Source organism: Pholcus phalangioides, unplaced genomic scaffold, assembly GCF_987345545.1.
Source record: "Pholcus phalangioides strain wild (caught in Gottingen) unplaced genomic scaffold, Ppha-v1.0 ptg000008l_1, whole genome shotgun sequence".
In the NCBI taxonomy this organism is placed as follows: Eukaryota; Metazoa; Arthropoda; class Arachnida; order Araneae; family Pholcidae; genus Pholcus; species Pholcus phalangioides.
The window spans coordinates 51,799,690-51,814,549 of NW_028301601.1; the positions used below are offsets into that span (position 1 = coordinate 51,799,690).

Sequence of the window (14,860 nt, forward strand, 5' to 3'; positions counted from 1 at the left end):
GTTCGATTGGCGAAAGGTCCGGCGACCTTGTTGGCCAAGGAAGAGTATCAACAGCACGGAGGCAGTTCAGAGATATCCGAGCCGTATGGGGGTATTTTCTTGTTAAAAAATGGCCCCAGGATGACATAAGCATCCGGTCGCAGGATGTCCTACAACATATCGTTGAGCTGTTAAAGTTGTACGCCGGCTGACTAGAGGCGACCTGCTGTCTTAGGATATAGCAGCCCACACCATCGCACACTAATGGTTGTATGTCTCGGTAAAACAAAATGCTGATTGGCACCGCTGGCCCCGGCCCTTCCGCACACGGATCCGGTGGTCATCTGCTCCAAGATTACAGAGGGATTCATGGCATGATGATGCTACGACACCACTGTAGATGACTCTGCCGATGTTCTAGGGTTTAAGGCAAATTAACTAACTCCGTGAGATAGTGGAAGGTACCACGGGTGGTATGGAAGAGGCTGTAGCACGTTGGATAGCGGACAATGATGACGTTGAGGGTAGTTCGGACCTGTCGCACAATCATCCGATCTTCCCTCGCATTCAGGGCCGCAACTAGGGGGGGGGGGGAAGCAGGCGGGTCTCGCGCCTCGGGCGCTAGACCCGAGGGGGCACAAATTTCATTCTGAAACCTCTCCTTCAACATTACAAGGGGGCGTCAAAATGCACGCTTGCCCCGGGTGACCAAGCATCTAGTTGCGGCTCTGCTCGCATTCGTGCATCTTGGCCTTCCAGAACTTTCCCTCTGCTGCCGAGTTCCTTGAAGCAATCATTGCTGCCAGCACCTGTTGCTCGGTATGACCGCGTCCGAAGTCGTAATATCGGTTGTCTCCAGGAAACTGCAACGCCGACCACAAGAAAAGTTAAACCGACCGCAATTGTTACCGGTTTTATGCAATGATAAGTTGCGCAGTTGAAACGCGCTATGACCGAAGTAAGCATTCATTGGCCTTGAAAATTTAATGATTTGCATACTTGGTATGAAGAAATTTGCATGCGAAAATCTGTGGAGATGATCGGATTATTTTTATGGGTGCTTTCTGTTGTTTTTTTGCTAAAGAGTATTTCTTCAATTCGTCTGCCGGTCCGCAAATTATCTCTCCCTTCTGTATGATGTTTGACGGTACGCAATGTATTTCTACCATTTAAAGGGAATCCTGATTATAAAGTTTTTTTTTCAAAAAATCGTCATGAAATTTCGTTATTAGCGGGAAAACGCTTTAAACGGGAAATTTTGATGAGCATTAGTAAGAGTAGGGACAACGAAAATTAGTCGTACTAAGCGGAAGATCGTTCTAGGTGGAAACGTTATAAGCGGGATCCACTGTATGAATTTTTTGTCGATTCGTAATTTATTTATTCCACTCATTTATTTTTTCTTAGTTTTGCGTCAGCAAATTATTTCTTCCGTTTATTCATTTCCTGCCAGCTTGCTTGCAAAATTATACTAATCATCATATATGTACACGCGTATCAATGCGCAATACAGAAAAAAGACGTAAAAAAAATTTGGAATTAAGCTTTAATTCTTTGAAAATATGGAAAAAACATGAAAAGATGATTTAGGGCAACAATTTGGTTACATGTAAACGATAAAAAAAAGTACTGTTTAGTCATGATGCATGAGTTTTAATAGGGCGTGTGGTCTCCTCGAACAGCTAAGACTGCTGCACATCTGTTTGCCATGGATGCGATGAGGTTATCGATCAGACTTCGGGGAATACTGTTCCACTCCTCAAGAAGTGCAATCTTCAAGTCTCGGACAGTAACAGGCGGCCTTGGTCGCGCAGCAATGCGTCGTCCATTCCATAGCACGCTGGCCATTCCATACACTGTATTGTTTCAGCTTCAAGCATGTTCTCCACCAGACGAGCTCTATGCGGTCGGGCATTATCATCCTGGAAAACAAAGGAATCTCCAATGGCTCCAGCGTAAGGGATGACATGAAGCGTAAGGGATGACATGAGGTCGCAGTATCTCGTCTGCATACCTTCGGGCCGTCAAAGTGCCATTCCGAATGATATGCAGGTCCGTACGTCCGCCTATGCTGATTCCACCCAACCAGCTCGTCTGTATTGTGACCTTTCACGAACGAATGTGGGGTTATTTCGAGTGCCCCTGTCCCTCCATACCAGAACACGTCGGGTGTCACACTCCAGACTGAATCGGGACTCGTCTGTAAACAGCACTTGGCTCCAATCATGTTGCTCCCAATCTCGATGTTCAGCAGCCCATCTTCTCCGGGCCGCACGGTGGCGTGGGGTCAACGGAATGCAGACCATTGGCCTACGTGCATAGAGCCCTCCCTCATGAAGCCGATTACGTACTGTTTGGCTGGACACCCTTCGTCCTGTTGCCAAGAGTAACCGTCTTTGCAGCTGCGTAGCATTCTCTGTTCTGTTTCGACGGGCTGTTAACCGTACATACCGGTCATCAGTTGCTGTAGTGGCGCGTGGCCGACGTCTAACATTTCCTGTTTCTTGGAATCGATTCCGCAGCCTTGCAACAACACTTCTAGCGACTCCAACAGCGTCCGCGACACTACGTTGTGTTTGCCCGGATTCCAGTCTGCCTATAACACGCCATGCCATGGATTCCGGTAAATCACGTTGTTGAGACATCCTCAAGTCACCTTGTCACAAAAAAAAAAATACTGTGCAATCGAATTTCTCAGTTACGGCAGTAAAACAGACGTTTCTGCAACATCCCGATTTCTGCCCTTATCTCCTTTTTCTGGTTTTTGACGTCATGAACTTTGATTTGCATATTTTAAGTTTTCTTCTTCCGTTTCCTGCTAGGCTTTAAATTATGGATGATTCATTTTATGTTACTTATCGGTATACATCTTTGCGTAATTTTGTTAAAACCATGTACTCCCCTAATTGTTTTGAGCAGTGTATATACATGCATATATATATGTATGGGCAATTTATCCCATACATTTATTTCTAGCCGGTGCGCAACTTTTTTTTACTACAGTCGAATCCCGTTTTAACGAATACCGTTATATCAAAAAATCTCCATTCTAACGAACACTTTTCTAAGCCTCCAGATAAGTTTACATAGGAGCAAATGCAATAACCTGGAATTCCTTTATAACGGAAATTCGTTACAACGAAATGATTTCTCCGATCTCTTGGAGTTCCTTATAACGGGATTCGACTGTATTTATCATTTCTTGCCCGTACGCAGACTTTTCTTCTCTTCATTCATTTTTTTTTTGCCGGTCCGCAAACTATACTTGACCTCACGAGCTTATCCTTCCGAGTTCAACCAACACTACCTACAAAAACACGGCCTCCGCACGAAGCTTGTGACGTCACTTAAGAAGGCCATTTCACCTATTACCATTGGATATAGCAGGCCGACGCATGTGATATCTTTACCGTTTTTTGCAGTAAATCCAATGGCAACAGGAGAAATGACCTTCTCCAGTGACGTCACAAGCCTCGTGCGGAGGCCTTGTTCTGTAGGTGGTGTTGGTTCAACTCGGCATATATAATAACCGGAAAATATCTATTTCCTTTATTTGCAGGTTGTAAAAACACTTCTTTTTAGTCGTTTTTAGTTATCGATCATTTTTGAAGTCTGCAAATTATTCCCCCCCCCCCATTTATACTTTTGCTCGTCTGCAAATTATTTCTCCAATCTTTCCGGTCCGCAGTTGCGTAAAAAAAACGTAGAACTTCAGTCGTTATCAGTCAGTTATCGATCAGCACCTACTCCTGTCAAATGAAGAATGACTTCTCTCTCTCTCTCTTCACACTCAGTCAATACAATATCATTGATTCCGATTCTCAAATCCGATTTCCTTTCTCTTTTCACGGAATCAGTCGATTGATGTTGGTCCCGCCCCCTCGCCGACGAGTTCCCTCTCGAGGGTGATTGTGGGATTGAAGAAAAGGGGGGGTGGATTTAACAAGCACTTGCTGGCGAACCACAAAAGGCGTTAGGGGAGGAGCCGAGATGATAGTGGGCGGAGCTTAAAGACGCAACTCGCACTCTCTCTCTCTCTCTCTCGTCCGTCGTCGTCTCGCGGACGCGGCGGTTTCGTTTTTTCTTTTTGTTGGTTTTATTGTTGCTTTGATCTCAGCGGTTTATTTTCGTTACGGAAACCGGCGAGAGAATTATTTTGTGATCATTTCGTTTCGTGCGAGAGGAGACGTCGGGACCGCGAGACGTGATGATGGAGACTCACGTTTCGTCCGCAGCTTCGTCTTTCCAGCCTCTGGTCAACGCCGCTTTTAGCTACACTATGCCAGCAGGTAAGTACGTAAAAGCAACGTTATTATTTATCCAGGTTGTCCTTTTGTTGTAAGTGCTAATACGGCCTTTATCTCATCAACCCTTTTTACTAAAGCATAGTTTCTCAAACTTTTTTGTTCCATCGCCCCCCTCTTCTTCAGATTTTTTTTCTCTCTCATCGCCCCCAACTCAAACAAGCCCATAGAATCCTGTGTTATAACCGTAGCTTCTATCACCCCCCTGAACCATTCCGTCACCTAGGGGATAATATTGCCCACTTTGGGAAACACTGTACTAAAGGTATGGTTTCAAGCATAGGCGGAGATATGGACTTGGAAATCTGGGGGGGGGGGGCACGATGATGGTGATGTCTATTCTTATATACATATATACATTAGATCAGTCAACTTCACCTTTGACGCTGGGGGGGGGGGAGGACAATGCACCCCTCCCCCGTATCTACGCCCATGGTTTCAAGTTAAAAAATGCTCCGAATGTGTTCAAAAATTACCCTGTACCAGTTTTGAGAGTGAAAATACAGTGTCACAAAATAAAAATCTAAAATTTTATACTTATCCTCTAGCATCCAATTAGAAAGTTGTTGCCCCCCCCCCCCCCCCTCAGCAAAACGCTGACCCCCTTCCATCCCCTGTCAGCAAAATTTCGTCATCAGCTCTGCCCCTCTGAATCCTAACTCATATTTTCATAAAGGGTTGTTGATGACGTAAGCATTATCCAAACACCCCCCCCTTGTCATCAAAAGTCAGCAAATCGGAACCCCCCCCCCCCCATCGATGATGACGTAATACTTGAACGGCCCCTAAGTGCAATATTCACTTTCAAAAATTGCAGAAAAGATGGGAAACCTCAGCATAAATGAGGGAAAGGAGCTTGTTTGTCCGTTGGTTTTTGACAGTCGCAAGATCATAATTTTCTCCGACTTTTGAATTCGAATATCTCGGTGGATATTGCACTTAGAAACATGGATTTTTTTTTCGTTTGTCTCCGTAGAGACAGGGAGACAACTTTGTAACTGGGAGTTAGAGGACAGTATAAAAATTTATATTTCTTATTTTGTGGGACACTGTATTTTTGAACGCCTTTTGAGCATTTTTTTTAAAATTTTAATCATACCTCTACGACGGACGGTTGATGAGATAAAGGCCACATCAGCACTTGCTGGACACCCTGTATGTTTTCATATTTCTATTCTAGTCCTTTAACTACTCATATGATTACTAGAATTCTTTATCGAATCTTATCCAATATTGAGTAAGTCCAATACAAATAGCGCTTTTGTTTTAGAATTTGACTGCGTGAATTCAACGCAGAACAAAGGGGGGCGCTAAACCTTTTGGAAAAAATTCGAGTCATTCTGGAAATTGCCGTATGGCGATATATGACCGTATTTGGTGCGCGGTTAAGTAGGCAGCATTGCATTGACATGCCATGATATTTTATCATGGACACAAGCTGTTAGCTATGCATTTTTTCTTTGAAAATTTGCGAAACATTAACCATTAGAGATGGGGGTGGGGGAAATTTTATGCTGGCATGGGATAGCAACATTGGCGTACGCTGGGTGGCAGGGGGGGGGGCCAAGCCGAGATTATAGTGTTATTTTTCCAGAAAAAAATTTAAACCCTCCCATTGAGAAGAAAAAAAAATTGAAACCCCCTGAAAAATTTCTGCGTACGCCTATGGAAAGCATATACCAGTGATACGCAAACCATTTGGGGTTGACCCCACATGGGTTCGCGAGAGATTCTCGAAAAAAAAAACCGTCCAAATAAGAAATTCATTTTTGTTTTAAAATATGTTAGAACGAAAGAATGTCTTTATTCAGCTGAGCTGATTACCATGTATCATACAATATGTGATTTTATCAAATTCTACTTGCAAAATAATCAATATCTCGGCTCCGTCATGCAGGGCCGTAACTATATGGGGCCGGGGAGCAACTGCCCCTGGCGGCAATTTTAGTCGGGGACAAAGAACACCGTTATAAAATTATCGAATTTTAAAGTTGTATGGCCGGCAAAAATCCTAGTTACGGCCCTGCCGTCATGCCAGAATCATTACGAATGTACACTGTCCCTGCGTGGGAAAAGAATCCGATTTCTCAAAATTGTATATTTCTTAAAAATTAAAAACAAAGAATAGAATAATAAGTAATATACGAATACAGTCGAACCCTCGTATTCGCGGTTTTTTTCCCTTCATTGAAATTTTTTTTTTCAGCACTAGCAATCGTCATTCACGTGTTTTGTTGTTTAGAAAATTTGAGTTGTACGTGTTTAGGATGACTCATTTTCCTAAAACTACTGATAATGTTTCGAAAAGACAAAAAAAAGTGAAAACTTTACAAAAAAAAAAAATTGACATATTGCCTATGTATGCTTGTGTAGAAAGTAAATCAATTGCTGTTGTTGCCCGCAATTATGGAATCAACGAATCTACGGTGAGATATATCAAGAAAAAGGAGAGTGAAATTCAATCAGCCGAGGCTGTAGCTGCACCCATGGCAGCGAAAACTTTACATTGCCTACGGGACCCATGTGTTTCTCATAGAAAAAATGCTGTTTTTTGTGGGTCAAGACTGCCACAGAAAAGGTATTCCAATTGATTGTAATATTATAAATTAAAAGGCGAAAAAATTTTACTCTTCTATAAAGGAAAGAGCTGGTGAAACGTCTATTTCATCGGAACTTTAGGCAAGTAAAGGTTGATTTCATAGGTTTAAGTAACGATTTGGATTAAGCAATGTAAAAAATCATTTACGATCAAGCCTCTGCCGACCAGGAGGCAGCAAGAAAATTTCCAAGGAAGTTATAAAAGGCATTGTCCCGTTAGCGAAACATGCGAGGGGAGAAGGGTTCAATGATACGGATATAAAAGAAATTGAACAGCTAAAAATTAATAGCAATTCAGAGACATTAACCGAAGAGGAATTACTGGAGCTGAGTGACTGCTCCGGAAACAAGCTGTACCAGATGAAGACGATCAAGATGAAGAAGATCAAGATAAAGGGATAATGCTTACGTCATCAACCACCCTTTATGAAAGTATGAGTTAGGATTCAGAGGGGAAGAGCTGATGACGAAATTTTTCTGACAGGGGAGGGGGAAGGGGTAAAAAATGGCTGAAACTTTGCTTACGTAATACTTGAACGGCCCCAAAGCGAAAAATCATCAGCTTATTTGTGAAAACGCGACAATAAATAAACAAAGCCCAAATTTTTGCTCGTAATGCGAATCATCGCTCGTTAACCGAAGTTCCACTGTATAACATTAAATAACTGCAGATTCGATGTCCGTAAAACTCATATTTATAGATTACTAGCAAAAAATACCCGGCGCTTCCCGGATCTTCTTCAATTACTGTGAGGATTGAAAAAGTGACAAACCATTACAATTAACTATCATACGTAATACTTGCAGCATCAAAGAAGTGACAAACCATTATAAAGGCACGTGCATGTCCGAAACGCATTGTTAGGGAACCACGGTAACCGAAGTAAACATTCCAAAAATGATTGTTGGGGCCCAGGAACCACTGATGTGCCCGTCGGTTTTTCTCCCATTTTGCATTTGCCCAGCTCTGGCAAACTTTTAAAGTTGCCTATGGTCTTGTTTGCCTAATTCCGGTCTTGTTTGGTATACATGCAAAATTTGACGACCATCGATCTAAAATTGTAGATTTGTAATATACAAAGAACAAACATTACATACACATACCTTCACATTTATATATGAGATTATTCCCTCTATTAAAAATACAGATTGGATGAAAATAAGGCAAATTCTGAGAAATGGCAGACATGCAGCGGAACCCGATTTCAGATCATTGTTCCTCGTAAAACTATAATAAAACAGCAATTCATCTATTTGGGATAAAAAAATTTAAAATACCTTGGATTCACATATAAAAAATGAAAAATAGTTTAAAAAAAATCCATGTTGATAAGTACAACATTCGCTAAGATATTTAATTTCAAAAAATCAGAGGAAAAAAAGGGGAAAATAACATCATAAACCAGGGGTGGCCAACAGCTGGCCCGTGAAGTGATTTTGTGTGACTGCCCGCGACAAGGTAAAAGTACCGTGAAAAAATAAAATTTGTGATCATTATTTTAACTATCGCGTTCCAACAGCAGATTCCTTGGTTAACAAGCTGCACAAAAACTTCTTATTTCTAGTGACGAAATTAATTTAATAACTAACTAATTACTTCAATTAATAATGGAGCGGCTTATACACCGAAGTTGCACCACTGATGCGACCCGCGACCCTATAGCTGACCATTATGTTGGCCCGCGAACAGAAAGAAGTTGGCTACCCGTGTCATAAACCGACGGACAAAGCTCCTTTCCCAACTTTTATCCGGTTTTCGAATTCGGATATCTCGGTGAATATTACACTTAGAATCTTGGAATTTGTTTGAAGAGATGACATTTTTTTCGGCCTGAAATATACTGAGAAATTGAATTTTCTGGATGTTAATGCCGAAACTGATATTTGGAAACAAAAGTGATTTGCCTCCTCCGGAAATCGGACCCGGGTCCGCTTGCATACCTGGGGTGCGCAAGCCAAGAGTACGCTAACCAATACACCAGAGACACACTTTTCAATTCCTTATAACACGCATTAGTAGCGTGAAGCGCTGAGTGGAGAGAGCAGCCTCTCCCTTAGGTTGTAAAACGGTACAACCTAAATTACAGGGATGTCCGGTATTACACGAATGTAATACGGTACACAGAGGGTCCGTCAATTTGCCTCAGACATTTTAATGGTCCTTGGATTTGGAAAACACCATATTGGTTAACGTGGATACTGTTTGTATGTCTCTCAAAGAAAGAGGGAGGAGACATCACGTTATCCAAAAAGCCTCATTGAAGAAAACCGGGGCAGCGCCGGGTGTAATAGCTAGTGCTAAAATACGAGTGGTTTTTAAAGAGACGAGATATCTCGTCAATGCCGCTTAATTAGTTGAGGGAAGTTAGATCGAAACTATCTGGAAGATAACTTTGTGATGCAGGTAAATAATTACAAAGGTTTACCTGACCGAGTTAAAAATATTGAAAATTCGGTTATAACGAGAAGTTCATTATAACGAAAATTCTTCCTGTGATTGTGAACTGCCGTTGCAACTGCAGAGCACGGCTGATTTTCTGGAAGCAGTTTTGTTTTAAGTACTTTTAACGGAGGTGCGTAAAATATTTGACTGCGCAGGAGAGTAAGAGGCCCTTAAAACGGGCCTGGTCTTCGGTGAGGGTTCTTTCATAACATAAATTACGTATTGAAATTAAACGATTCAACTTTAAAAATGAAAAAGCCTTCCGATCCTGCGCAATTTCACCTGAAGATAATATTATTTAAAATTTAGTCTCGATGTATGTATATATTCACCCGGATTTCATTTCAATTCCAGCTCTTCCAGGCCACATATTCCCGCCACCATCGTTACGCGACCGGCCTCCTGCAATGATTCCAGAGTTCACGGGCCTGCCACCGGCGTTCCACCTCGGGGCTTACCACCCGGAAATCCATTCGAGCTCGAGCAGGTTCGGCGTCGCCGCCGGATTACGCTGCAAGACACCGTCACCGCCTCTGCACACGCCGATCAGTGCAGGACTGATGGCGAACTCACCTTCGTCACCGAGCGAGGCTGGCAACACCGATGGCCAAGACACTGCCGACGAGCACCCCGCTGCCAGCACCGACGACGAGTGCTCGTCCAGGGATGCTATCAGGCAAACTGGTGAGTTTGACAGTCGGTCCTTCCGACTGTCTTTTCTCAATCCGATAAGAGGGCTTCAGCAATTTAGCACTGATGACTATCGGTAGTGTTAAATTTTAGTCCGTATTTACATTTCCTAACAATTGATCGTTAAAAAGTAATTCGAAGGTAATCATAATATCTGAAGTACGTAAGTGATTCATCAAGTAAGTCACGAAAGATAATTTAAAAGTGACTTGCAGAGATAATCACTTCTAAACAACTTCTAATTCTCAACATAATCTCCACCAATATTTGTGCACTTATCAGTGCACAGATACCAGCCTCATAAAACTCATTGGGTTTCGGTCTCGGCCACATTAGGACTTCATCTTAAGCCTATTCATCACCTGCAAAGTGTTTGCCTCCAAAAGGGCTTTTTAGTAGACTAAACAGATGAAAATCGCTTGGGGCTAAGTCGGGGGCTGTAAGGTGGATGTGGAAGAAGTTGCCCGGCTTCTGTGCAATTCGAGCTGTGTGAGATCTCGCATTATCGTGATGAAGGATCCTGTGGTCAATGGGCCTAGACGCTTTCTCCGAATTGCAATCCGATGCTTCAATAGAACATCACAGTATGATTCAGCATTCACATGTTCACCTCGATTTTGGAAATGGGCCTTTCTCGTTGTCGAGGGGGGCCAGATATCTCAAGTAGATAGGTGCTTCCAAAAAATAGGATCCTTACAGACGATGTCAGACAGGATTAAGCGTGTTCGTCTCTCACAACGGATTAAGGCACTCATGGAAACACGGATGACACAGCGGGAACGAGTAACAGGTTTATTGCAACAATTAACAGTTAAACATGATTACGTTAGAAGTTAAGATATGCTACACAGCACTAAGGGCTGCGAGCAGGCAGAATGTAAATTTACATTTGAGAATTAACGGTTATAACCAGCGAGTGAACGGAGTGCAGCAGCAACGACACAACATAGCTCAATCCTTTTATACACAGCACACATTTCACATTTCCGAGGATATGCAAATGACATGATCCGCGCAACATCCGTGGATCGGTTGTGACGAAGGTTGGCAGCGATTCCTTGTACGTCACTACAAGTAGAACATCCCTGAAGCGATGACGTAGGTTAGCAGTGACAGAAATTAGCGTGCCGCCACAGGCCGGTAGCACTCCTTTGGAATCCCAAAAACATCCACCTTACAGTCCCCAACTTAGCCCCAAGCGATTTTCATCTGTTTTGTCTACTAAAAAAATCCATCTTGGAGGCAAACACTTTGCAGATAATGAAGAGGTTCAAGATGAAGTCCTAATGAGTCTGAGACAGCAGCAACCCAAAGAATTTTATGCAGCTGGTATTGTGTGTGGGGGGGGGGGGGCAATGGGGTACGTGCATAAATATTGGTGGGGATTATTTTGAGGAATAAAAATTGGTTCGAAGCGATTATATTTATGCTTTATTTTTTAATTATCTTCTGCCACTTACTTGTTGACTCACCCTCGTAATTGTCACTGTTCCGAGAGAAACCATGAAAAAAGTTTGATATCCGTCAACTGGGGGGATTTTGCCCAATTTAAAAAGTGAAATTAGAAATTTTCATTCTATCGGTTGATCAAAAGTCAAAAATAGAATTTTCGTATCTGGCTCATGAATTCTAGATGTCGTTTATGTAGTTGCTATTTTAATATATCAACCCTCAACTTTATGAAAAAATGGGAACAAGAGGTGAGGCAATTTTCACCTATCATAATGACGTTAATTTGTCCACCTCCTGCGTGATTTGTGTATAAAGGGCCGTTCAAGTATTACGTAGGCGGATTTTTAAGCCATTTTTGACCCCCCTCCCACCCTCTTGGCACAGCGAAATTTCGTCACCTCTGCCCCTACCTCCTAACGCATATTGGAATCAGAGACGTATGTGGGGGGGGGGGAGAGATATTAGTGCGCCCTCCCCCCCGACCCGCGAAGACAAAAATTTTCTTTTTTGATGTAAAAAAACATTAAAATTGGTTACAATTTCGGAAGAAAATACATTTTATGTTATTATAATAGATTTTCGTTGATTTCAATGCTATCTTGAAGGCTAAGAACTCAAAATATCCTTTTAAGAAATTCATTGCGAGCCACCCTCTAAGCCATATATGCTGAATCCATGGCCCCGCGGACCAAATGTTGCCCTCGTGGTTATCTGATGTGGTTCGCCATCTTAAACACAATTTTGTAAAAATGAACCAAGCGCCACAGTTACAGATCGCGTAGGCTTCCTGCGATACAACTCTAGAGCATTTAAGCGGCCCATGGCACATTTTCAGATCACTCAAGTGGACCGTAGCACATTCACAGATCACTTTAGTGACGTGCGGCACAGTTCCAGAGCACATAAGCGGCGCGCAACACATTTTTAGAATACTTGACTGGCTCAAACATTTAGATCCACGGAGCATTTAGAGATAACTGAATTGGTCTTATAGAGGGGATATCCCTATCAATAGGGAGAATGTTAGTTCAGGTGCCCACAAACTAGCGAAAGGTTTGTCGTCTCGTCTTTGGCACACCGAGTAAAATGCCATTAAGAATATTTCATATTTTTGTAAAGGGTAGTTGATGATGTAAGCATCATTTAACCCCTCCCCCACCCCCGTCATCAAAAGTCAGCAAAACCGAATCCCCCGCCACATCGATGCTGACTCAATACAGTAAAACCTCTCTTTTACGGACATCGCTGGGACAAAAAAAGAGGGGGGGGGGTGACCGTTAATCAGGGATTTGAAAAACAAATTTTTATTACACACGAGGAAATACTTCTTTGGACGCAAAAGAAGGGCGTCCGTTAAGAGGGCTTTTACTGTACTTGAAAGACTCTAAAGTTACGGTCAAAATGCGAAGTGGGCAAGATTTTCAGCCATATTCTGATTTTTCAAAAATTTCTAGTGAGTGATTTCATGCGCTTTGTCCGGTCAATCCGCGAAGTGGTTGGAAAGTCTTGGCCAAAGTTCAAGTGCTGATGTAAGTCGATACGGTACGTGCCAAATTGGTTAATCAGGACCGTCTTAAGAATTTCTGAGGCTCGAACATTTTCAAAGTCTACCCAACCCCAACACCGAAAATTTCAACTTCGTACCTTCGTGTGAGCTGTAAAAACTGTCCTTTTGCGACAAAATTTAGAATTGAATTGCCGGTAGCATAATCCACCGAAAATAAATGTTGGACAAAGAAACAGAAAACTAATTTATAAAACTTCGGATTGCGTGGATCAAAGAACTTTAATGAGTTGGAGCTCCTGTTCGACTCGGATATTGGCCTGGATTTCATATCGTTAATAAACAATTTTCTGTCATTGTTGTGCAAATTAGAAATTCGTCACTATTTGATTTCATGGACCGCAATCTGTTGAAAAAAATCACTCAATTTCCTGTGTGTGGTCCGCGCTCATCAAAAGGTTGAGCGTCCTTTATGTAGACGCACTACATCTAGGTCTCGGCTCAGCTTCGACAAAGTTTGGCGACGCCTCCGTGGACTCAATTCGAGAAAAAAAACAGTTTTAAGATATTTTTCGATATCATTTCCATATAAGACCGATTGGGAAACAGTATCACAAATTGATATTTTCGCTACTTTTTTAGGCACTTTCGCAGTTATATGATTACTGGCCTATATATTTCTGCAAGTCGTTTTTACTGCAAACACACGTTATCTGCCGTAGAACTTCATTTACCACGGGAAAAGTTCAACATTTTCAAACCCCGTTGCTTTTTCCTCACTGTAGATTTTTTTTTCTTTGAACCCTGGCGTTTTTTTAGAGGATTGTGTAAGTTCTCAGTTAGAAATATGGTGAATATAAAACTTTGTGGGGGACTTTCAACAAAGGGCAGCGCCTAAAGTTGAATTTTCCGGAGTTTTTTAATATGGCTTCCAGGAGAAAGTGCCTCAGGGAAAAAGTGCAAAGTGCACATAAAATTTAGCATGAATGAATTAACGCCAGAACATTGCCACTGGACTTGTCCCGTTGCCGAGATCTCTTCCAGCCCAGCTTCGTGGCAGAGTCTGGAACACTTTATTTTGTGTCGAAAAGCAAAGAAAAAAAGAACATACAAAGTTTTTACAGCATATTTTCCTCGGACAACTGGGTACTACTTCACCAAACACCAACTCTGGCCATATCGCTATAGTGCAATTTACTGCCATTAGTGAGATGGGTTGGAAGTGAAGGCGCTGTCTATCGGTGGTCGCCTCGAGTTCGTTACGGAAAATATCTTATCAATATCCTCCTCCCTTGAGTTCGAACCCGGGACACTGACAACAACCTTCACGATGGTAGACGAGCATCTTACCACCATGCCACTCGGGACAACTGGGTACTGTCGCGATTAACACATTTTGTGGTGATTACAGACGAGATGGGGTTGGGAGTTGGAGAAAAGTTCCACCGTTTCGTTGAGACGGATGAATGTACACATATTAGGATGGAGGTATTGAGACAACCATAAGTATTCTTTATGGGCATTGTATAATATTTTATCATGTGTATATATTGTTTATAATTTTTGTGATTGTGTGTTTTTAATTGGGTTGCTGTATTTTTGAAATATATGACATCCATATTTTTATAGGCATCTTTTTCTCAGCCACCTCGTTGGGCATTTTGCCTGTTGTAGCGTTGTATTTGTATATTTTAAAAGCAATGGAGGGGGCCCATATTTCCATCTCATCTGTTATCTTACACTTGCAATATTATATACAAAAGATAGAAAAAAAAAGACAAACGAAATGAGACTCCTATTGTATTATATGAAATATCCATCGGAGCGAGTCATCTCTCTCGCTTAACACCTTATTGGTGAGCAAATGGGTTTGATAATTTGCGGACCAGA

At 42.1% G+C, this 14,860-nt stretch overlaps 1 protein-coding gene across 1 annotated transcript in view; it reads left to right on the forward strand.

The window, feature by feature from the left end:
- The first annotated feature begins 4,023 nt into the window (after positions 1 to 4,023).
- Oli (basic helix-loop-helix family member olig) overlaps positions 4,024 to 14,860 on the forward strand; it is a 55,512-nt gene continuing 44,675 nt past the window's right edge. Inside the window, exons 1-2 of the mRNA XM_089234893.1 lie at positions 4,024 to 4,268; positions 9,679 to 10,008. Of these exons, the coding sequence (XP_089091019.1) occupies positions 4,187 to 4,268; positions 9,679 to 10,008 (412 nt within the window). The 5' untranslated portion in view covers positions 4,024 to 4,186. The remainder of the gene's footprint in view (positions 4,269 to 9,678; positions 10,009 to 14,860) is intronic.